General features: G+C 41.7%; 1 protein-coding gene across 1 annotated transcript in view; it reads left to right on the top strand.

Annotated features, from left to right (window-relative positions):
* LOC138852894 (luciferin sulfotransferase-like) overlaps positions 1 to 25,934 on the top strand; it is a 370,577-nt gene that overhangs the window by 177,913 nt on the left and 166,730 nt on the right. The window contains exons 2-4 of the mRNA XM_070086463.1: positions 15,318 to 15,514; positions 23,007 to 23,103; positions 25,526 to 25,697. Coding sequence (XP_069942564.1) covers positions 15,318 to 15,514; positions 23,007 to 23,103; positions 25,526 to 25,697 — 466 coding nt within the window. The remainder of the gene's footprint in view (positions 1 to 15,317; positions 15,515 to 23,006; positions 23,104 to 25,525; positions 25,698 to 25,934) is intronic.

Raw genomic sequence — 25,934 nt, 5'->3', positions numbered from 1 at the left:
ATCATTCTGGACGGTTTTCTGTCATTTTCCATCATTCTAGACGGTTTTCTCTCTCATTTTCCATCATTCTGGACGGTTTTCTCTGTCATTTTCCATCATTCTGGACGGTTTTCCTGTCATTTTCCATCATTCTGGACGGTTTTCTGTCATTTTCCATCATTCTGGACGGTTTTCTCTGTCATTTTCCATCATTCTGAACGTTTTTTTCTGTCATTTTCCATCATTCTGGACGTCTTTCTCTGTCATTTTCCATCATTCTAGACGGTTTTCTCTGTCTTTTCCATCATTCTGGACGGTTTTCTCTGCCATTTTCCATCATTCTGGACGGTTTTCTCTGTCATTTTCCATCATTCTGGACGGTATTCTGTCATTTTCCATCATTCTGGACGGTTTTCTCTGTCATTTTCCATTATTCTGGACGGTTTTCTCTGTCATTTTCCATCATTCTGGACGGTTTTCTCTGTCATTTTCCGTCATTCTGGACGGTTTTCTCTGTCATATTCCATCATTCTGATCAGTTTTCCTTGTCATTTTCCATCATTCTGGTCAGTTTTCCTTGTCATTTTCCATCATTCTGGTCAGTTTTTTCTGTCATATTCCATCATTCTGGTCAGTTTTCTGTCATACTCCATCATTCTGGTCAGTTTTTCCTGTCATATTCCATCATTCTGGTCAGTTTTTCCTGTCATTTTCCATCATTCTGGTCAGTTTTCTCTGTCATATTCCACTATCTGGTCAGTTTTCTGTCATTTTCCATCATTCTGGTCAGTTTTATGTCATATTCCATCATTCTGGTCATTTTTCTGTCATATTCCATCATTCTGGTCAGTTTTCCCTGTCATTTTCCATCATTCTGTTCAGTTTTCTGTCATATTTCATCATTCTGGTCAGTTTTCTGTCATATTCCATCATTCCGATAATTTTTCTGTCATATTCCATCATTCTGGTCAGTTTTCTGTCATATTCCATCGTTCTGGTCAGATTTCCATGTCATATTCCATTGTAGTGAACGGTTTTCACCTTTCATTTTCACTAACCCTGTACATGTCTTTCTGTCATTTTCCATTATTGTGGAAGGGTTTCCCTGTAATATTCTAATGCTATGGACGGGTTTCCCTGTCATATTCCTTTGTCATGTACGTGCTTCCTTGTCACACTCCGTCACCATGGACAGTTTCTCCTGTCATATTCCATCCTTCTGGATGAGTTTTACAGCCAGGGACAGTATGTTCTGTCCTTTTCCTAAGCCCTGGACAGATTTCCCTCTCATATTCCATCGACCTAGACAGGTTTCCGTCATTTTCCATCACCCTGAACTTTTTTCCCTGTCATTTTTCCATCGCACTTTACATGTTTTTCTGTCATAGTCAATCTCCCTGAACGTGTTTTTTGTCATTTTCAGTAGGTCTGAACAGTATTCCATCTCATCTTAAGTGGTTTTCATCTCATTTTCCATCGCCTTGAATTGTTTCCCATGTAATTTTCCGTCACCCTAAACTATTTTCGCCAGTCATTTTCCTTCGCTGTGAACATGTTTTTCTGTCATTTTCAGTCGCCATGGACATGTTTCTGTCATTTTCCATCCTGGACAGGTGTCCGTCATATTCCCTCGATCTGAACTGTTTTCTCTGTCATTTTCCATCGCCATGGGCAGTTTTCTTTTTAACTTTCCATCTGTCTTTATTGGTTTCCTTGTCATTTTCCATCGCCTTGAAATGTTTTCTCTGTCACTTTCCATTGTCCCTGGATATGTTTCCCTCTCATTTTCAATAGCCATGGATGGGTTTCACTGTCATCTTCCATCGCCCTGCCATTTTCCATGATTCTGAACAGGTTATCCTCTCATATTCCATCGGTCTGGATTGGTTTACCTATCATTTTCCATCGTCCTGAACGGGTTTCATTGTCGTTTTCTGTCACCCGTGACGGGGTTTCTTGTAGTTTTCCATTGCTCTGGATGGGTGTTTCTGTCACCACACTGGACTGGTTTCTCTGTCATATTCCATTTCCCTTGACTGGTTTTCTTGTCATTTTACAAGGCCCATAATGTGTTCCCTCTTATAATCCATTGCCTTGGACGGGTTTCCCTGTCATATTCTATCGCCCTAGACAGGTTTTTTGTCACATTCCATCACTCAGGGACAGGTTTTCTTGTAATTTTCCATCAACCTTCACAGGTTTTTCCTGTCATTATATATGGCAGTGGACTGCTTTCCTGTCTTATTCCATCGCTCAGAACCTGTTTCCTTTTCATGTTTCCTCGCCCTTGGCAGTTTTTCCTCTCATTTTCGGTCGCCATGGACGGGTTTTCCTTGTATATTCTACCTCTTTGGACGGGTTTCCCTGTCATATTACATCACCCTGGACGGGTTTTGCTGTCATATTCAATAGCAATGAACGGGTTACCTTCTCATTTTTCATCGCCTTGGACGGGTTTGCCCTTTCGTCTATCTCTCTGGAACTTGTTTTCTGTAATTTTCTATGGAATGGATGGGTTTTCCTGTCATTTTCTATTAGAGTAGACAGGTTTCCTTGTTAGATTCCATCGTGTGAAAAGGTTTTCTTGTCATATTCCATGGCCCTGTACGCTGTTCTCTGTCATATTTCCTCACTTTGGACGGTTTTCCTGTCATATTCAATCGTTCTGAACGACAAGTTTGCATATCATATGCCATCGCCCTATACAGGTTTCTCTCTCATTTTCCACCACTTGGACGGTATTCCCTGTCATCGCCCTGAAATTGTTTCTCTATCATATTCCATCACTCTCGACGTGTTTCCCTGTCATATTCAACCGCGATAGAGGTATTTCATTGTTATATTCCTTCCCTCTAGAATTGTTTCTCTGTCATATTCCATCGTTCTGGAGGTGTTTCCTGTTATAGTCCATCCCTCTAGAATGTTTTCCTGACACATTCCATCACCCTGAATGGGCTTCTCTCCCATATTCCATCCCCTAGCACAGGTTAGCATCTCATATTTCATCGCCCTGGACTGGTATTGCGACCCCTGAATGGGTGACAATGTATACAATGTTCATATAATTTTATATTGTTTATATTTGCGATAATAGGTAAATCGTAAATACATTGCTTTATATTATTATTTAACTTAGTTATATTATTAGGTAGGATGTAGCATTTACATATTATTCAGTGCTCATAGTTCGAGTGTTAAGCCCCCTCTCTCACACCCACACTCCTCATATGTGCACTAAACCAAGCATCAACATACCCTCCCATCCCCTCCGTCGTCACCAAATCTTGTCCCTCCCTATACCCCTCGATGTCCTCAAGAACTCTCAAACCCACCATTTCCATTGCAACGCGCCGGCGCCCCTGCCCTCGCAGGACACACGCCGGTGGTCTATCACCCCACATGACCTACCTCCTCCAACCCCCCTAAAACCCTTGCCGCATCAAACCTCTCATTTTGCACTTCCATTAGGCGTTCCTTCACTCCCTCTATGTCAGCCACAGGGTCTCCCATCCCCTCCCCCTTCCTCTCTCATAATACTCCCTTAACTGCCCCTCAAGATACCTAATAAGCCCATAAGCCAACTGATTCTCGTGCCTTCCCTGTCGGACATAGAACTCTCGAATCCTCGTCTTCGCCGTCACATCCCACCATCTCAACACATCCCCATTGACTTCCATCCCTTCCCATAAGCCTTTCCACTATTGTGCAAATAGGACCCTCCCCTCAACATCTTGAAGCAACCGAACATTCAATTTCCAATAACTCTTATACCTGTTCGGCAGACCCTCCCATCCCAAATCCACCAAAACACCTCTATGATCAGAAAAAAAGACATCCAAAACCCTTACACTCCGCACCACTGCTTTCCTTGTCACCTATATCCTGTCCAGCCTCACAAAGGTGTTCTGCACCTCCCACGCCGCCCCCCCCTCCACATCCACCAACCCCACCCCGGTTAACAGGTCCCTCAGAACGCCAGAACAATATCCTGCTCCCCTAGGTTCCACATCCTTGCGGCGTATAACGCAATTCCGGTCCCCTCCCACCACAGCTAATGCTGGAAGCGACCTTAAGTGATACACCAACACTTCACGTACAAACTCATTCTTCACTCGACTGTCCCCCTCCGCTGGACCATAAACACACACAAAAGATATCTTATCTCTCTTCCCCATGTCCCATCCACTCTTATAACCCTCCCCTCACCCCCCCTCCTCACAATGATGTACAGTAAACGGGCTAGCCTCCCTCACCAAAATAGCCACTCCTCCTTTCAATCTCGGTGAGTGTGCCGCATATACAGTATACCCCTCAATCATCAACATACAACCCGGCTTGTGGTTGTGCTCTTGCACAAACACTACATCTACACCATACCTAATGAGCACCTCATGAAACCATTCACACTTCCTAGAATTTTTCAGACCATTAACATTTATAGAGAGACTCTTGAATTTGTCAATGGAGGTTTTCCTTTACGTATTGCACCACCTTTATACCCCTTCCCCTTTATACGCCCTTGATCTTCAATCACCATTCTTTGATCTGCTTTCACATGCCCCTTGCCCCTGGACCCCCCAGGTCCATGCTCAACCACTTCAGCCCAAACCTTTTTGCCCGAACGCTGTGCCGGAGTGAGCACATCCACATCGTCCACGTCCGAGGGCACTGCCGCTCTCTTCCGTGACACTCGAGCCTTTCTCCCCGCCTCCACCCGGAAGCCATCCCCGTGCACTTCCGCCACCACCGTGCCAATTTGCAACCCAGCCTCAACCTGGGTCTCAGACATGCCTCCCCCCCTCTCACCACCTGGAACTCCAGCAGCATCCAGGGCACCCACAAGCCCCTCAACTGTGACCTCTCCTGGGGTCCCTAACAGGTCGTGGAGGACTGAATCAATGGTAGCCTCCACGGCCCTGTCCTCACCCAGTGACACCACATCGTTGGTCTCCGGTGCCTGCCCGGCAGTGCATGTCTCTCTCGGAAGAGTTACACACTCTTCCTCCCTCAAGGCCTCCTCGACCTCCACACTCCAAGCCTTGTTCAAGGAAACCGACTCAGGTCGTGCCAAATTCAACGTCTCAAGGTCCTCTGATGCCTCCTTATGCTGCTCCTTCGCCTGTGTACCCTGTTGTTTAACACACTGTGCAGCAATGTGATCATAGGCACCGCATAATCGACAGGTACGTTGTTGCCCTGCGTAAGTCACCATTACTTGAGTCCTGAAGTCTTCTAGGAAAATATAGGAAGGAATAGGATGCCTCAATGTCATTTTTAAGGAAAAACTTCCTTCAGGCATCCCAGAATACGATCCTTCCTTCCATTTCCCCAATGTCGCCATATGAACAGTCCCAAACTTCTCGAAGACGGCACGTAGGTCTGCCTCATTAGCCTCAAAGGGTACATTTCTGATCTTCACCCACGTACAATGGCGAGACACATCATGTAGCCTTACCGTCACTGCAGGATTCACTGGTACACAAAGATCTTGGAACCTGGCGACTATGTCCTCGTATACACTTGCATTGAGAAATTTCACAAAAATTCTATATGCCCCGTTCAAGGCTACACCATACAGCTCTTCGTTGGCAATGCCGTATGTGTCCCTGATGATGGCAGGTAATAAAACTTGAGCTGAGTGGGCATGCACAGCCCCACGCACCACTTCTATGCCGACAGTGTTTACCCTTCTTCTTGCCTGCTGCGCCATTTTGAGAAAACCAAGTTGTCACCGGCTGACAGCAGAGGGCAGGCTCAGCTCACGTCCGCTCGTCCCAGAGGTTGAGCGACGAATGATCTCTAAGAATTGGCGAAACATTCATTCCATTAAGAGTACCTTCACTAAAAGGTGCGTTAATATTAGCTTCAGTGAAACACTTCCCGATATTCTCACGCTTCCTCTTGGGACATTCTGGACGTTTATGTCCAAATTCATTACAGATGAAAGATATCATCGTGAAGTCCGTGGAATTCTTAGGCACAAAGGTTTAGGGCCCTTCAGTTTGCTGAGGCACAACAGATTTATATCTGCTACGGTCCTTGGGGTAGTTATTATGCACACACACACATATATGTCTGAGGGCTTGTGCCATTTCCGAAGATGTGTGAACATTTTGTTCTTTTATAAATATTTGTAAATGAAAGGTTACAGACGAAAGGACTTGATCCCTTTCCATCAGGAGTCGTAATGAGTCGAAGTCGTGGTCGACTTCCGCGCTATCAATCAAAGAATCAAACAGTCTGAGAAGAGTTATTAAATACTGCATGTAATTTTGATTTGGAGTTATTCTATCATGACGAAACTCTGACCTGTAATGATGAGTAGTTTCCTTGAAAGCGTAAATTATGGCTTTCTTCAGTAGACTATAATTTGTTGTTACCTCAGAAGGTAAAGTAGAATATACATTTAAAGCTGATACCAACAGAAGTGCGCCAAGCCTAGTAGCCCGTACATGTGATGATCAGATACATAGAGTGGCAGTGTTCTCAGATCTGGTAAAATATGCCTAGATGTCATACTGTTCTGTGAAAGGTGGTATTTGAGGCATTCAAAAATTTGATTTGTGGGTAGGGTGCTAGTACCGTTATTTTCAGCTTAGTCCTATCTTCTTGGCTTCTAACTCCAATCTTAACTGTTTTGATTCCCTCTGCTTAGCTTGTTCTTCAATTCCTTGATTTTGAAGGCTACCTCTCTTGCCTGAACTCTGTCTTCTCTAGCTATCCTTTCCTGTTCTTGTTTCTCTTCTGGAGCTAGTCTTCTCTGGGTTTTTTTCTTCGCCTGCTAGTCTCTTCTCTTCGATAGCTAGTCTTTCATGTTTTTTTTTTCTTTGTGGGCTAGTCTTTCCTGTTCTTCCCTCTTAGCTATAATAAAGTTTAATTTAATTCTTTGAAGATATCTTCTCCTGTGTTGTGCATGCTATGCGTTGATGCTAATTAATTGTCGACGCCACGGACGAATACCAGAAATTGTCGACGCCACGGACGAATACCAGAAATTGCGATGTGTCACACATGTCATTCAATTCATCAAGTGCAAGAGAATGAAACTAAAAGTTTCTTTTTTTGTCTGCATTTTGATGAAATATATTGCTTCTTATATCCTAAATTTTACGAGCAACAGTATATGGTGCAAGACTGAGGATTTTGAACAGATTTGCTTTTTCTGGGCATAACTCTCCCGGAGCTTCCTTCATACACGCTTTGATCAGATCTCCATCGGTGAAAGACTTTCCTCTTTTAGCTAAAGCATAAGGTAACTGACCCAGGTTAAAGCTTCATTTTCAGTTCTCCTCTGCCTAAAAGCACCTTGTTGAGAAAGCAATCCGCGTTGCATTGATTCGTTTTTTTTTTTTTTTTTTTTTTTTTTTCCAACGCTGGGTTTATGTAATATTGTTAGTAGAATTCCCCTCAAGGAAGGTTCCTTGATGTTGGTGAGGGGCTCTTGATTTAGGGAATTGAATCTGTGCTCCAGTTCCCCGAATTAAGCCTGAATGCCTTCCACATCCCCCCCCCAGGCGCTGTATAATCCTCCGGGTTTAGCGCTTCCCCCTTGATTATAATAAATAATGTTAGTAGAATTACCTACAATATGTTAGGTAAAGGGACAGAAGTGCGACTAATGTGATATTTTATTGTAGCAACGTTTCGCTCTCCAGGAGCTTTGTCAAGCCGTTACATAAATTACAGGGACACACAGACTTATGTATAGGTACAGAGTGAGGTGCAAAACATAATATAATCATTATAGGTAGTAGTAGTAGTAATGATAGTGCTTGTGGTGGTAGTAGTAGTAGTACTTGTTGTGACAGCAGTAGTAGTAATAGTAGTAGCAGTAGCAGCTTTGTGATGGCAGGGTTTATTGCTTTGAGAAGAATTCTTGCTAGTGCTTCAGAGATGATGAAGCTGCCTTTATTTTGTGTTAGAAACAGCGGTTAATGATGATTCAAGGCACTTGCGTCTAGGAAATTGGGTTCTTTGATCAATAGGCGGGCGTCGCTAAATTTCATCAGATAGTTGGTGGAATTCCGGTGATGTACACAGGCATTGTTCAAGGTTTCGTTCCTACATACATTTACGTGTTCAGTGATACGTATTTCAAACTTTCCTGCTGTTTCACCTACGTATATTCTGTCACAAACTCCACGGGGGACAGTACAAACCCCAGCGTTGATGGATCAATGTTTTCTCTCCTGACTAGGAGGAAATTGACTTCTTATTTTAACTAGGATACACTAATAATGAATGCAACGATAAATAGGGATATATAGAAACATACAAATACAGTTACATAGATAATTAACATACACACACAGCAGTGTAGTTTACTTAAGATAACCTAAAAAAGAACAAAGTGTCTTATTTCCATCGGTGTGCCTAAATATTCCGAAAAACATCGGTACTCAATGTACAGTGGAACCTCTGTCTGTGTCCAGGAGACACGGACAAGATAGTTCCGCATTTCCGTGGCAACTTCAAGAGGCTCCGCAACACTAACACCAGCAACCCGCAAAACAGGAGCTGGGTCCAGAGTGTACTTGCCACACAACTTCCGTACCTTCTTCCAAACCGCACACATAGTGGTAGACGAGGTAATGATAGACACGCAGTCTTGCTAACAAGTGCATTTGGTGTCGCGTGTGACGCGGCGAGCGACTGCTTTTGCCCGCTTAAAATTCAAAAGACGATCTGAGGTCCCATTATATCGATAACGGCCCCACACAGTACGTTTCAAACGCACGGCACGGGCACACGCAGGAGACCACCAAGGTACGCATGTCCGAGAATGCTTACCTGAGGTTTGAGGTATAGAACGTGATGCTGCAGTCAAAACTAAGTTCGAAAACGGTGCACCAGCTTATCAACAGACGACGAAGGAGGGTCCCAACAAAAGGTGGTAAGATGAAAGTATAAGTCCCAATTTACTCGTCTAAATTGTCAACGTGGGCTGCGAGGCGGTCGGTAATACATAGTAGAAGTAAGAATAGGAAAGTGATCACTGTCGTGGAAATCTGGGAGAACAGACCAAGCGTCAAGTGCAATTGATGAGGAGCATGTAGAAAGATCAATGCAAGAGGGAGACTGAGTGCGAGAGTCAAAATGGGTTGGAGCATCCGTATTTAAAACAAGAAGAGGATAAGAAGTGAGAGGAGTCCCCAACTGATCACCACGAGAGCCATAGTGACCCCCCCCCCTCCAAAGATGACGGCGAGCGTAAAATCACCTAACAAGATGGGCGGTGGTAGAGAAAACATCAAGAACGCAATATCCGAGATACAGAATGCACTTGGAAGCTATTGAGAGATAATGAGTGTGGCGTGTAAAGAGTACATTACACTTTATTTGGCGTATGTGCATACTCCCATATAGGCTGCCTCCCAACCTGTGAACCAGGTACTAAGGGTTTAATGGTAAAAGTACCCATCATTAAATCAGTATCTTGGTTCACTGTCCAATCGTAGGTGAGCCTTCCAAATGCTGAAGAGACTTGGTTCACTCATGGTCAGCATTTGCCAGACTTGCCTCTAGCGGGTTGAAGTACGGTGCTCTCTCTCAGGTTTCTGTCTTTGCCTTTATCACCGTGTGGTACACTTATATTTAACTCCTGTACATAAGTGTATATAACTGTATACAAACATTTAGAGAAGGAAATTCAAGTAAAATATTACTGTTGAGTTGTTGTCCTCCAACCTATTACGACCAGGTCACAGGCCATTATTACCTGTGTTCGTAATAATGAGCAATTACTTAAACAATTATCAGCTAAATAGGTGACGCTTCGTTATATGTACGAATTGATTAAAACCCAAAAGCCCGGTTTTCCAGTGAGACCTATTGTTAGCTCTATTAGGTCGGCTGCATATGCCCTGTCAAAATGGTTGGTAAAGATATTAACTCTATTGCTTTGCAACATTTCTGAAGCCCGCATAAAAAAACAATCCTTATTTTATTGATAAACTGCAAAATGTAAAATTGTCTAATGATTGTACACTAGCAAGTTTTGATGTCATGGCGCTGGTCATCTAAGTGCTGTTTCCGATTTGCTGTCATACTGGAAGAAGAATCAAATGATTTCACCATGCCTTACGGTAAGATTACCATTTATGAGCTAATTAAGTTGTGTGTAGTTGAAGGGAAATACTACACTCAAAGGCAGAGAATAGTGGCTGTTGGAAATCTATTTTCTCCCCTACTGAGAAATTCGTGTATGGAGTTTCACGAGGCTAGACTGTTGAAAGTGATCCTGCCATATAAAGCTAGATGATTCAGATATGTTTACCTGGAGTTTGTCTGGAGAGGGTTTCGGGGGTCAACGCCCCCGCGACTCGGAATGAGACCAGGTCTTCGGGTGGATCAGGGTCTGATCAACCAGGCTGTTACTGCTCGCTGCACGCAAACTGACGTATGAACCACAACCCGGTTTGCCAGGTACTGCTTTTAGGTGCCTGTCCAATGCCTTCTTGAAGACAGCCAGGGGTCTATTGGTAATCCCCCTTATGTATGCTGGGAGATAGTTGAACAGTCTTAGGCCCCGAAGACTTATCGTGTTGTTTCTCAGTGTACTCGTGGTTCCCCTGCTTTTCACTGGGGGAATGTTGCATCTCCTGCCGAGTCTTTTGCTTTTATAAGGAGTGATTTTCGTGTGCAAGTTTATTACTAATCCCTCTATGGTTTTCTAAGTGTATATTATCATATATCTCTCTCGCCTACGCTCCAGGGAATACAGATCAAGGGCCTTCAACCGTTCCCAGTAATTTAGGTGCCTTATCATACTTATGTGTGCCGTGAAAATTCTTTGTACACTCTCCAGATCAGCAATTTTGCCTGCCTTGAAGAGGGCAGATGATATGGCCCTGTATGAATTTTTACCGAGACTTAACGCTTTTGTCCCGTCTGTTAAGTTGACCATGGAGAAAATCGAGGTACCCAAAGGAGTCCATGGAATCAGCATTGCTTGCAACTAAGAAAACTTATCATCTGACTAAACATACGATAACAACTCAGATAAAAAATGAGACGGTTCTCCCTTATAATGAGAATTTATCTGTCCTGCCGACTGCCCTTAAAATATTTAACAAACAATCAGTTTTTAAGAATTCACAGAGTGTTAAAAGCATTTTGATAAAGAATTCTCAAATTGTGTTGGTGATGATTGTTTACAGAATTGGTTGCAACTTATCTTTTGTTAGGATATTACAACACTGATATTCAAAATGAACTGCACTGGAATCACATGCAATTTGCAGCCACATTAGATCCTGCAATAACTCTGCAAATTGGATGTGAGTCAGAGTCAGTGTCCCTTACTCCACTTTATTTGAACGACATATTGTAGAACCGGAAATTATAAAACATGATAAATGTTCATTATATAATAATAGTGGCGGCTTATTTAAATTAGATTCGTTTATAATTCAAGCTGTCGTGTATAACTTAAAACCGGACTTCTATAGGAACGCTTTGAATTATAAGATAAGATAAGATAAGATTTCGTTCGGATTTTTAACCCCGTAGGGTTAGCCACCCAGGATAACCCAAGAAAGTCAGTGCGTCATCGAGGACTGTCTAACTTATTTCCATTGGGGTCCTTAATCTTGTCCCCCAGGATGCGACCCACACCAGTCGACTAACACCCAGGTACCTATTTGCTGCTAGGTGAACAGGACAACAGGTGTAAGGAAACGTGTCGAAATGTTTCCACCCGCCGGGAATCGAACCCGGGTCCTCCGTGTGTGAAGCGGGAGCTTTAGCCACCAGGCCACCGGGTCACCTAAAGTGTTGTAGCTCCACACCGAGGAATTAAGGCCTGTTTTGCTTCTTGTTCTTGATAGTTAGACCAGCATCTGTCCAAGAATCTTGTGAGGCAGATAAACTATGACTGTCTTCCTGTGGATAAACTACAGATGTCTCCCTATAGTTAAAAGTGAACCCGTTTTCTAAATGTACAGAAAATTCATAAGACATTTGCCAGTGTATATTATTATAACCAAGTCTACCCGAATTTTTTTATTATGTCACCAATGTTACGTTCATTAGGTCATTTCTAAAATATCAGCTCATGTGGAGTGGCTGTCTGTCAGTCTGTCACTGGTCGCTGGATGCTGGTATGTCTGGAGCACTTAGTGTCTCCTGCTTCCCTACTTTATTCGAACAAAAAACCTTCCGGCAATATAAACACAAATGCAGTATAATGTGATCCTTTATTGACTACGTTTCGCCCACACAGTGGGCTTTTTCAAGTCACAAACAGAACTACCTGGGGTGGAAGGAACGCGAGTATTTATAGTCCGGCTGAGGTCAGGTGAAGAATGCTGCATCTGATGATGTACCGAGTGGGGCTATAGAGTCTAAAAACTTGGGTAGCATTTGTGTTTATATTGCCATTGTGTCGGTATTTTATACCATTTATTTCCAAAAAACCTTCCCCTGAACGCATTTATCTGGACTTCCTCTTATTTTCTGCAACGTTGCAAGCACCTGATGATGTGTTGATTGCAACAAGAAAGGCCTATAGTTGTGGTTGTTATACAGACCTAGCTGACGTCAGTGACATACTATAAAGAAAGCCATTGTTATCTAGAACATTTCAGGTAACATAGGTTAATTTTAACCCCAGGATGTGACCTACACCAGCCGGCTAACACCCAGGTACCTGCTTACTGCAAGGTTAACAGATGCCTTAACTAAACACGCCCAAATGTTTCCACCCGTACTGGGGTTAGAGCCACAGACCTCATTGTGTTAGTTATTAACCGACCTACGGGACACCTCAATGAGGAAGTTTACACCAAATAGTGGGTTCTATTAATTCACAAATATATTTGTTCAGTATTTAACCAGATAAACCCCATTGCATGAGGAAAACATCGTTAATAAGACATCATTTTAAGTGCACTGAGTCTCTTTACCATCTTGTCTAAATTCCATTCCATTACCTGTATACTCAGGATTCTCTATTGATTGGATTAGCATGATTTTTATGTTAAAAAAAAAACTTATTCAGGAGATGATTTTGGCACTTATATGTTGCACCCATGAAGCTCCAATACATTTGTGACATGTAATGTTTAAGTAAAATTACCCGGCGTGTGTCACAACACCTATGTTGGCTTGCCCTCCCGACCAGTGATCCTGCAGTTAAAAGTATAACAATCTGGGCCCCATTGTTTTGCTAACTGATAGTTCATCAGCCAGTCACGTGACAGCCCACCAACTCTATGAAACAAAGTCTTCAACTCGCAGAGCTGACTAAGTAGTCTTTCTTCACCCTTGGTCGAAGACTGTTTTGACAGACTCTTTCTCGTATATTATATCTTGAAAATACTCACTCTACAGTCTTAATACTTATAGAGTTTAGTGAAGGAATACGGGGATTTAGAATTCATCTCAGATATTTTGCATTGTTCCTGCGCTGCCTAGTTGGGAAGTTTAGTAACTTATTTACCAGCAGGTGCTACAGTCCTACAAGACATAACCTGTGTTCGTAATAACGTTCGTAATAACCATCAAGAGATAACCTGAGTTCGTAATAACGTTCAAGGCTCTGTTATCTATCAAGACAGGTTATGTACATAATTTATAAATAAAGCATCACTGATAGAAACCTAACATCCATTATTTTGTATATAATAGGTCTATAGTAAATTAAAAAAATAATTTACTATATATTAATAAATTACGAATGTAATTTATTAATATACACTAGTAAAAATTTATATTTCTTAATGATTCATTTTACTGTGTAATATTATTGATAGAAAATCACCAGTTACATTTTCACTGATATATAAATAATAAAATTTTTGCTTCACAGAAAATCCTCTCAGTATTGTATAGTTATTATCCTAAAACTGACTGGTGGGTTATATTGTAAGTTATATTTGCAGCAAGTGTTATGTGAGAGTGATGCAGGTACTCTGTAATGATCGATTAGACTTTATTGAAGCGAACCAGAGTTATACACAGAATGTTTTTTTGTTATATTAATAATAATAATAACAATAATCTTTATTTCTACAAGTACATGCAATACATGCCTAGCTGATATGAATGACATACTGCTATATAGAAAGCCTCTTTTTATGCAAAGCATTTCGGACAAATTAGGTCAAATTTGTCCCAGGATGCGAACCACACCAGTCGACTAACACCCAGGTACCCATTTTACTGATAGGTGAACATAGTTAACCAGTGTAAGGAAACACGTCTGATGTTTCCACTCCTTCGCCGGGAATCGATCCCGGACCCCTCACAGTGAGAAGCGAGAGCTTTTACCACCAGGCCACGGGGCACCGTGGGTGACAAACAAAGAGGGGAAGGACTTGGGTAAGACAGACAGTCGATAAGAAGAGAGAAGCAAAAAACGACAAGTGGCAAAAACTATTTTGTGTGAGTTTCAAGGGAGATTTCTTATGTCACATACTGATGAGAATGTTGTGAGATCGTAGAACTTTAGAGATCTATATAAGTCACCAACATGACATAATGATGAGAACATTGTGAGATCGTAGAACTTTACAGATCTATATTAGTCACCAACATGGTCTCTTGATTATCAACACTTAATAACTCTACGAACTGTTAAAGATCTAGCTTATTATTTCCTTCTAACAATACACTACTTACCATCCACCAAGCGAGAATAGATCCAACCACAACCTCCCTTCCAACTTCCACATCTCTTGCACATCAGCTCTACAACCCTCCATCAGTACTTCCTAATCTTCGTTTCAACTTGGCACTAATGTATTGAATTATCCTCTGCAAAATTCGTAGTTAGAATATAATATGATGCATTTAATAATTAATTACTACATCTAATACTGTAGTGATATTTTGGCCATAATTATTTTAATAATAAATAATGAAGATCATTCCCTATATCCAATACTTTAAGTGATATGTTTGCTCTTAATTATCTAACTTAAGTTCTATTTTCTTCATATTTTAATTGAATTGAGTCTGATTTGATTTACAGTAACATTTACTTCGTCACGTTAAAAATAAATAATATATTACATTATCTTATAAATGACATGCATATGACTTGTTATAATTTGACACATTTTGTTGTTGCATCTATCAAGGTTGTCATCAATTCTCAATCATTATTACAAGTCTTTCTATCTGTAAATGTGATTATCCACTGAATTCTCTGCCAGACAGTTGTTCACTACATCAATTATTTACTTGAAAATGATCCAGGACTAACCGAAACAACGACAACCTTTTCCAAATTTTGGGTTGGCTGTAAATTAATCCAGGAAATATATTGCGACTTTTACTCTTCCATCGTTAACATAGAAGCACATTAACAGTATTTCATTGTATATCTTTCCCAGCGGGAGTGTGAGGATGGTGCCTGTCTCCAGTACTGACATGGACCGTCTTCAGGACATATCCATTCACATCCCAAGCTTCCTGAAAGTGGGACCAGAACGTGTCACATTGAGTTCAGTCTTCACTGACTGGTGCTCCAAATACGAAAACTTCCCAGTTTACCAAGATGACACCTGGGTCGTAACTTACCCGAAGTCAGGTTAGTACTGTACCCAGTGTGGCTTGTGAGTTTACATCTATGGCAGAACTCACTGTCAGCCATGTTGTCAAAGTCTGGGCAGTTATCAGCAGACAAACGATAATCTAAATAACTCCTTGTGTCAAATTATATTCCTGGCTTCAAATTTTTAAACAAAATTTTTTGCATTTGTCGTTTAGTATATGTACCTATATGCTCATAGCTACATCATGATAACCAACAACACACTGTGTTTCATGGAACACTTACAAGAAGACAATAGTTTCTGCTTGAACAATACCAGTCAGTACATTGTGATCCAAGGTTGTAATGTTTCTACATGTCTAGTTTTGGAACGAAGTATAATTTTTTGGGATTTTGATCCAGTCCAAAAAATGAAAAATGGGACAGGACATTCTTGTAGTTGTTTGTGATCCACTTCAAGTTTACTCTGTTCTGATACTATATTAGTTCTTAAAATATTTACTGTATAACATTCAAACTAATAATAATAACAATCATTCCAGTTTATTGTCGTTTTAAGCATAAAATGTTATACTAAATTATTAAAAGCAAATTCTACCGATGCACAAGTATACGGTGATTTTTTTTTTAATTAGTTGTAACACCTAACACCCATAAGCCGCCGGAAGTTTATTTAGTTACGGTTCATAGTGTAAGGAAGAACTTGATCTGTTTTCAAATGAATAAGCTGGCAACCATCTTGTTTCATTCAACTTCTTACTTAGGAATGTAGCTATTATTTTTTTTATCACACCGGATACATCCCACAGAGGCAGGGTGACCTAAAGAGAAAAGTCAACAAGTCTCTTTTTTGAATTAGTAATTTATAACAACTAAAAAAGGAACAATAACGTGACTGGAACGATACACATAAAAAACCCGCACATAGAAGATAGGAGCTAACGAGGACGTTTCGGTCCGACTTGGACCATTTACACAGTCACACTATCGGAAAGGAGAGCAGGAGGGGTATATATAGGCAGGAGGTAGTAGGAGGAGGACAGACACAGACAACATTGCACTGCTGGCCTTGCTACTGGCAAGCCACAGTCGCTCAAGTAGTGTCTCTGCGATCCCCGTTGGGGAGGGGAACCTCTACCTCGCCGATTACCCACATCGAGATCTCAAGATGATTTACTCCAACAGAGTCAAGATTAAACCTACAAGTGGTATGATCAACGACTCCACCAAGCTTGCCCTTGCTGTAACTGTCAGGGGCTTGAACATCAAGGTCAACACGATCCTTTCCCTCCAAGAATCCTTCATCATCGTCTGTGAGGACGATGTGGAGGCTGAGAAACTACTGACTGGTACTGCCCTGACTACACTACAAGAACGTGGATACAGAATCATGTCCTCTCCAGCCTTAAGGGCTAAGAGGACTGTCTTTCTGAAGCGCCTGGACAAGCTGATCACCTCTCAGCCAATCGAAGTCCTTAAACAATCTGTCGAAGACCAAAACCCTTGGGCCACCGTGGAAAATATCAACAAGATTCCCACGGCCTCTTCAATGCTCAAGATCACCTTTACTGACGTCACAATGGCTTCCCAAGCTATGGCTGAGGGACTAGCCATCTACTATTATTTTATCAACGCCTGCAACATTGAATCTGAACGTTACCACCACGTCTCTCAATGCTGGACCTGTTTCTCTTGCCTCCACTCAACAAAAGACTGCCCTACAAAAGACAAGAAATTCTGTTCCACCTGTGGTAATGAGGGTCACGACTCAAGGACATGCTCTTCCACCGCTACTCTCAAGTGTCTAAACTGCAAGAATAACCACCACACACTCGCAACTAAATGTCCTACCCGTCATGATATCAAAAAGAACATAGAAGCAGATCAAAAGAAGTCTCCATTAAGATCACCCACGTATGCAGCTATCACAAAACTGCAGGCCGACACCACCAAACTCCTGAAATCATCCCAGCTCTCCACCACCAGTATCTCCACTCCAGCATGTGACTCAACAAAAATACAGTACTGCTTACTGTATGCTCATATGCACAACATGGCAGCACCAGGCTCCTTCAACACTACCATCAATGAACTATTCAGACTAAATAACATGCCGGCATTCACCTTCCCAGACTCTCCACCTTCTGCTGACATAATCAAGCTCACCCAAGCACCAGAAAACATCACCACTCCAATAACCACAACACAAGATACAACGCAAGATACAACAACAACAACAATGAACTCCACCGTAGACACTGACCAATCAGCTGCCTCACCTGATCTACCCGAGACCGCCACCACCTCTGCCGACCCACACCTCGAATCTCCAACTCAGCCACCAATGGAAAAAAAAGAAAAAACACGTCCACCTGAAAGCTGTCCACAAGAAGAAAATATCAGAACCACAGGACCTATCACCATATACACATACATGGCAAACTTCCACACCGTGCATGCAGCTCAAGCTGCATACAGCATAAAACATGGCCAGGCCAAGTACACTGTTGCACATGGCACCGACCTACAGACCACCAACGCCATACTTGAAGAACTAGGCAACGACAAAATGCACTTGGTAAGACTTGAAGTGGTCTCAAAATCAACATTTAGAAGAATCACAAATGGCTCCTACTCTACATAGAAATGATCACCCATAAGAAGACACGTCATCACCGAATATACCAACTACAACACAAGATCTGAGCCTCCCGACATCTGACATTTAAAGCGCAGCCAACCTTCACCTCACCTCAGTCTGAGGCAAGCCAGCCAGCGAGCACTGTCTGCAATCTGCTCTCTCCTCTGCGCTCTCCACACGTTCCCTCTACACTGCCTCATAATGCTCCGCAGCTGGGTTAAGCCCTGGCACTTTACCTCACCACTCAAGACCTTCCTCTCACCGACTACCCTTCGTCTGTCCCCGCTTCCCCACTCACCCACTCGTGGGTCTTACCTGAGAGTATGCGTATAGGAGGAGCCAGTCAAATACTAAGAAAGAGGAGCACTGCAGGGGAGCTAGGTGCCCACAGAGGGTAAGAGCAAGAACACAGGGGGGGGGGAGAGGGAAATAAATAAATAAATAATAAAGGAACAAATACACAAGGCAGAAGAAAAACACCCTAAAGGACAAAAAGGGGAAAAAGGAGGAAAGGGGAAGAGGGAGAAGAAGAAAAAGGAGGAATCAGGTTAAGCCATGGATGTTCTGAATTTTGGAGCATTTTACAATGTAGTAAGAGAGGAAGGCATCTACAGAGACGAAGCCAGGACTAAGAGTCATACAAGGAAAGTTGTGCATAAAGCAGGATTCAACTAGACAGCGACTGTTGAAGTTGGAAGTAGGGAAGACAGTTTTAGCAGAAGACCAGTCAATAGGATGGCTGTGATCTCTGACGTGACAGAAAAGAGCATTGTTAATGTCGGCAAGCCTAACACTAGTTTTGTGCTCTCTAATTCTATCAGAAAGAGATCGACCAGTTTCTCCAAAGTATTGAAGAGGACAGGAGGAACAAGAAATAGAGTAGACACCAGGAACATCTGTAGAGGGAAGAGAGGTATGAACGAGATTAGTGCGAAGAGTGTTAGTCTGGCAGAAAGTATATAATAAATAGCATTGCATTTCAAGGATCCCCTAAGCTTAGGAGCTGTAGCTCGATAAGTAATGTTTTCTAGGAACTACCAGGAATTTTAGCCTGATGATAACCCATCAGTGTACTGAGTTCTAGGAACCACTTGACCACAGGAGCTGTAGCTTGATATCCATTAAAACTGTTTTCTAGGAACCACCAAGATCTGTAGCCTGATGATAATCATCAGTGTATTGTGTTCCTCAAACCATTTGGGCCCAAGAGCTGCAGCTTGAATATAACCATCAATATACTGTGCTTGAGTAAGCACCTGGGCCAAGAAATTGAGGCTTCGTGAGAATAATCTGCAAATTATATTCCAAGAACCACCTGGTCCCAGGAACTGTAGCCTGATGACAGCCATCAGGAACTATAGACTGATGATAACCGTCAGTGTACTGTGTTCCAGGAACCACCTGGGCCCAGGAGCTGTAGCTTGATGATAACCACCAGTGTGCTGTGTTCCAGGACCTGCGTGTACCCAGGAGCTGTAACTTGATGATAACCTAAAGGGTATTGTGTTCGAGGAAGCACCTGGGCCCAGGAGCTGTAATTTGATGATAGCCATCAGTGTACTGTGTTACAGGAATCACCTGGGCCCAGGAGCTGTAGTTTGATGAAAACTACCAGTGTAACTCTGGTCAGATCACTGACAGTGATAAGGATATGTGTGAAATTCTCAATACATACTTCCTCTCAGTTTTCACCCAGGAAAATACTAGCGACATTCCTGAAATAATAGATTATGTAGAACAGGATAATAAACTATGTACGATTGCGGTGACTAGTGACATGGTCCTCAGACAAATAGAGAAACTAAAACCTAACAAATCCCCAGGCCCTGATGAACTGTTTGCAAGTGTGTTAAAGGAATGTAAAGAGGAACTTAGCCTACCTTTGGCTAATTTTTTTATCATATCACTACAAACTGGCATAGTGCCTGACAAGTGGAAAATGGCAAATGTAATGCCTATTTACAAGGTCCTTGGCTTCGAACTATAGAACAATAAGCCTTACCTCCATAGTGGGAAAATTTATGGAGTAAATAATTGCCGAAGCAATTCGTAGCCATCTCGATAGGTACAGATTGATTAATGAATCTCAACACGGATTTACAAAGGGTAGTTCCTGTCTCACGAATTTACTAACTTTTTTTCACTAAGGTGTTTGAGGAGGTAGATCATGGTAATGAATATGATATTGTGTATATAGACTCCAGTAACGCTTTCGATAGTTCCACATCAGAGGCTATTGAGGAAACTTAAGGCACACTGAATAGGAGGAGAAATTTTTTCCTGGGTAGAGGCATGGCTGACAAATAGGCAGAGGAGAGTTTGCATAAATGGGGAGAAATCAGAATGGGGGCACGTCACAAGCGGTGTTCCTCAGGGGCCAGTGTTGGGCCCGTTGCTGTTCACAATTTACATAAACGACATAGATGAGGGAATAAATAGCGACATAAGCAAATATGCTGATGACACCAAAATAGGCCGTCCAATTCATTCTAATGAGGACACTATAGCACTCCAGGATGATTTGAATAGACTGATGCAATAGTCGGAGAAGTGGCAGATGCAGTTTAATGTTGACAAATGCAAAGTTATAAATGTTGGACAGGAAAATAACCATGCCACATATAAACTAAATAATGTAGATCTTAATACTACTGATTGGGAAAAGGATTTAGGAGTTTTGGTTAGCAGTAACCTAAAACCAAGACAACAGTGCATTAGTGTTCGCAATAAAGCTAACAGAATTCTTGGCTTCATATTTAGAAGTATAAATAATAGAAGTCCTTAGGCTGTTCTTCAACTCTATATATCCTTGGTTAGGCATCATTTAAACTATGCTGCTTAGTTTTGGTCACCGTATTTAGAGAATGGATATAAATGCACTGGAAAACGTACTGAGGAGGATGACAAAGATGATCCCATGTATCAGAAATCTTCCCTATGAGGATAGACTGAGGCCCTGAATCTGCACTATCGAAAGGCGTAGAATTAGGTGGGATATGATCGAGGTGTATAAATGGAAAACAAGAATAAATAAAGGGGATGTAATTGCGTGCTGAAAATTTCCAGCCAAGACAAGACTCGCAGCAATGGTTTCAAGTTGAAAAAATTCAGATTCAGGAAGGATATAGGAAAGCACTGGTTTGTTAATAGAGTTGTGAATAAGTAGAACAAACTCCCGAGTACAGTTATTGAGGCTAAAACGTTGTGTAGTTTTAAAAATAGGTTAGATAAATACACGAGTGGGTGTGGGTGGGTGTGAGTTGGACCTGACTAGCTTGTGCTGCTGGGTCTGGTGCCGTGCTCCATCCTTGAGTGGAGGTGACCAGACTGGGTGGGTCATTGGGCTAATCCGGGGGAGATCATTGGGCTAATCTGGGGGGGGACATGGGCCTGCTCCGCATGGGTCAGTAGGCCTGTCTAAGTGTTACTTCTTTCTTATGTTCTTATGTTATTATGTAACGTGTTCCAGGAACCACCTCGTCCCAAGAGCTTGTGCTTGATGATAACCACCAGTGTACTGTGTTTCAGGAACCAACAGGGCCCAGGAGCTGTAGCTTGATGATAACCACCAGTGTATTGTGTTCCAGGAACCACGTGGGCCCAGGAGCTGTAGTTTGATGATTACCATCAGTGTATTGTGTTCCAAGAACCAACTGGGCCCAGGAGCTGTAGCTTGGTGATAACCACCAATGTATTGTATTCCAGGAACCACCTGGGCCTAGGAGCTGTAGCTTGATGATTACCACGAGTGTATTATATTCCAGAAACCACCTGGGCCCAGGAGCTGTAGCTTGATGATAACCACCAGTATGTTGTGTTCCAAGAACCAACTGGGCCCAGGAGCTGTAGCTTGGTGATAACCACCAATGTATTGTATTCCAGGAACCACCTGGGCCTAGGAGCTGTAGCTTGATGATAACCACGAGTGTATTATATTCGAGAAACCACCTGGGCCCAGGAGCTGTAGCTTGATGATAACCACACCAGTGTATTGTGTTCCAGGAACCACCTGGGCCTAGGAGCTGTAGCTTGATGATAACCATCAGTGTATTGTGTTCCAGGAATCACCTGGGCCCAGGAGCTGTTCCTCAATGATAATCACTGGTGCATTATATTCCAGGAACCAACTGGGCCGAGGAGCTGTAGCTTGATGATAACCACCAGTATATTGTGTTCCAAGAACCACCTGGGCCCAGGAACTGTAGCTTCATGATAACCACCAGTGTATTGTGTTCCAGGAACCACCTGGGCCCAGGTGCTGTAGCTTGATGATAACCACCAGTGTATTGTGTTCCAGGAACCACCTGGGCCCAGGAGTTGTAGCTTGATGATAACCACCAGTGTATTGTTTTCCAGGAACCACCTGGGCCCAGGATATGTAGCTTGATGATAACCACCAGTGTATTGTGTTCCAGGAACCACCTGGACCCAGAAGCTGTAGCTTGATGATAACCACCAGTGTATTGTGTTCCAGGAACCACCTGGGCCCAGGAGCTGTAGTTTGATGATAACCACCAGTGTATTGTGTTCCAGGAACCACCTGGACCCAGGAGCTGTAGCTTGATGGTAACCACCAGTGTATTGTGTTCCAGGAACCACCTGGACCCAGGAGCTGTAGCTTGATGGTAACCACCAGTGTATTGTGTTCCAGGAACCACCTGGACCCAGGAGCTGTAGCTTGATGATAACCACCAGTGTATTGTGTTCCAGGAACCACCTGGACCCAGGAGCTGTAGCTTGATGATAACCACCAGTGTATTGTGTTCCAGGAACCACCTGGACCCAGGAGCTGTAGCTTGATGGTAACCACCAGTGTATTGTGTTCCAGGAACCACCTGGACCCAGGAGCTGTAGCTTGATGATAACCACCAGTGTATTGTGTTCCAGGAACCACCTGGGCCCAGGAGCTGGTGTGGTGTCTCATTAATGATCCAAAATCTCCAGAGGCTAATCTTGAACTGATGAAGAGGTTCCCATTCTTTGAGTAAGTATCACAACTCTTGTGTTCTATATTTGTTATTTAGTGTATTAAATATTATAGAAACTATTATATGATCTGATACCTTCACTGTATCTTCGCGAGTTGCATGTTATCTTAACTTCACTATATCTACGCTAATCTTTCATTTAGTCAGCTATCTATCTACCTATATGTAGGTATAGATGACTGTATATATATATATATATATATATATATATATATATATATATATATATATATATATATATATATATATATATATATATATATATATAATATATATATATATATAAATATAAATATAATATATATATATATATATATATATATATATATATATATATATATATATATATATATATATAAACACTGATCTCTGGCTGAAGGAGACTCGAACCTACGAACCTCGGAACAAGGTACGCAGTGCTATACCATTCTCACCACACTGGACAATATCTTGGCGTCCAGCCTGCTCTTGCGAATTCCTTGCATTGTTAAAATCTCTAATAAGGCTGATGCATGCAGGGGATGAGATAAAAAGCTGTAAGCCTTCTCCCTGAAAGCTGGCTGCCTTGGATCAAAGTATAGCACAAGCTGGACGCCAAGGTATTGTCCAGTGTGGTGAGAATGGTATAGCACTGCGTACCTTGTTCCGAGGTTCGTAGGTGCGAGTCTCCTTCAGCCAGAGATAAGTGTTTGTGTATATTTCGCCTGCTCTTGCGAATTCCTTGCATGCATGCATATATATATATATATATATATATATATATATATATATATATATATATATATATATATATATATATATATAACAACACTGCACTAGCCAAGGACTCGAACCCATGCTGCTTTGGCCTGCCTCATGGTGGGCGAAAACACATGACGCCCTTATCCACTGAACCATACGATCCTTAAGAGTAGGGCATCCAGCGGAACTGGATGTTGTACTCCCTACCCAAGGACACACGATGGTGTGGATGACTCTAGGCTAATTTCATTCTAGTGCCTGTTTGGTGTACTAGTTCATCGAGCAGTATTTTATATTATTGAGACCACAAACGAGTGGTATTGATCAATAACAACACTGCACTAACCAAGGACTCGAACCCATGCCGCTTTGGTCTACCTCATGGTGGGCGAAAACACATGACGCCCTTATCCCGTACAAGGACTAGAATGAAATTAGCCTAGAGTCATCCACACCATCGTGTGTCCTTGGGTAGGGAGTACAACATCCAGTTCCGCTGGATGCCCTACTCTTAAGGATCGTATGGTTCAGTGGATAAGGGCGTCATGTGTTTTCGCCCACCATGAGGCAGGCCAAAGCAGCATGGGTTCGAGTCCTTGGCTAGTGCAGTGTTGTTTTATATATATATATGCCGTGCCGAATATGTAAAACTGGTCAATTAGCAAGAACTCATTTAAAATTAAGTCCTTTCTAAAATTTCCTCTTATACGTTTAAAGATACATTTTTTTCATTAATGCTGATGTAAAAATTTTTAATTTTGCACCAAAAGGAACTTAGAAAACTTACCTAACCTTATTATAACAAACGCAGTTTATTTTAGCCTAACCCAACTATATATATTTTAGATTTATTTACAATAATTTAATACTAAACAAACACAGTGAAATATATTTTTTTCGTTAGGTTCAGAATGATTTTGGCGAAATTATTGCATACACAAATTTTCGCTTGTCCGCTATGGCAAGATGAGCGTTGCTATTTAAGCCAAGATCTCAAGTTCTGCATATTCGGCACGACATATATATATATATATATATATATATATATATATATATATATATATATATATATATATATATATATATATATATATATATATATATATATATATATATATATATATATATATATATATATGACGCTGTAACCCACATCACCATGTAATCCTACAAGGATAACGTAAGCAGCCAAGCTAGGTGTTTTACCGTCAGTTGAGGACAAACGGTGGTGTAGGTGCCTCTGAGCAACAATTTCCTGTCTTTCTTGACCAAATTTTTCTCGTATTCAGTTGGCTTCTTCGGTCGAAATACAGAGGAAATATCACCTAAGGAAATGTTAATTTGAGTTGATGAGTTCCTCTGTGAGTAAGTAAATTTAGGTCGTCAGTACACCAGTCTAATGTGGTGAGAATGTTATAGCACTGCGTACCTTGTTCCCAGGTTCGTGAGTTCACTTCTATAGATTTTAGCATATTACATCATCTGTAAATAAAGTTTCATCAGTAAATAAACCAAATGTGTCTTACTGATGAATTTCATTTATTAAAGGTTAACAGTTTGTTTATTTCCTACAAGGAAAGGCAGACAAAGTGAGAAACCTAAACTTGCTTCAGATAGTAGACTGACATTTCAGATACATATTTTCTATTTTTCTGTACAAAGAAATGTCATTTATAGGTACGATTCTCACATATCTCCTGACGTGGACACCGCTGGCATGAGGAAGGATGATCCTATGCTTCCAGGCAACACATGGCGGATCTTGTCTAACCTCTCAGCACCAAGGACCATAAAATCACACCTTCCCATGGAACTTCTTCCAAAGCAAATCTGGCAAGTCAAACCAAAGGTACTTCTTCTCAGCAAATATTGTTTCTATTTCTATATTAATTTCCGTACAAACTGTGCAGTTTCCTTTTAGATTACCTTCGGCAATATTAAAACAGTGTACCTGTTTGTTGCAAAGGATGTTTCCATTTATCAGTTGTATAGCAGGAAATTTCACATAAGTTTTTCACATAAGTTTTTCACTTTGCTATTATTAGTTTTTTTTAAATATAGAAACTTACTCAGCATATATTCTTCA

Source organism: Cherax quadricarinatus, chromosome 18, assembly GCF_038502225.1.
Source record: "Cherax quadricarinatus isolate ZL_2023a chromosome 18, ASM3850222v1, whole genome shotgun sequence".
Taxonomy (NCBI): Eukaryota; Metazoa; Arthropoda; class Malacostraca; order Decapoda; family Parastacidae; genus Cherax; species Cherax quadricarinatus.
Note: the sequence above shows the minus strand (reverse complement) of the source record. Positions and strands in the feature narration are given on the sequence as shown.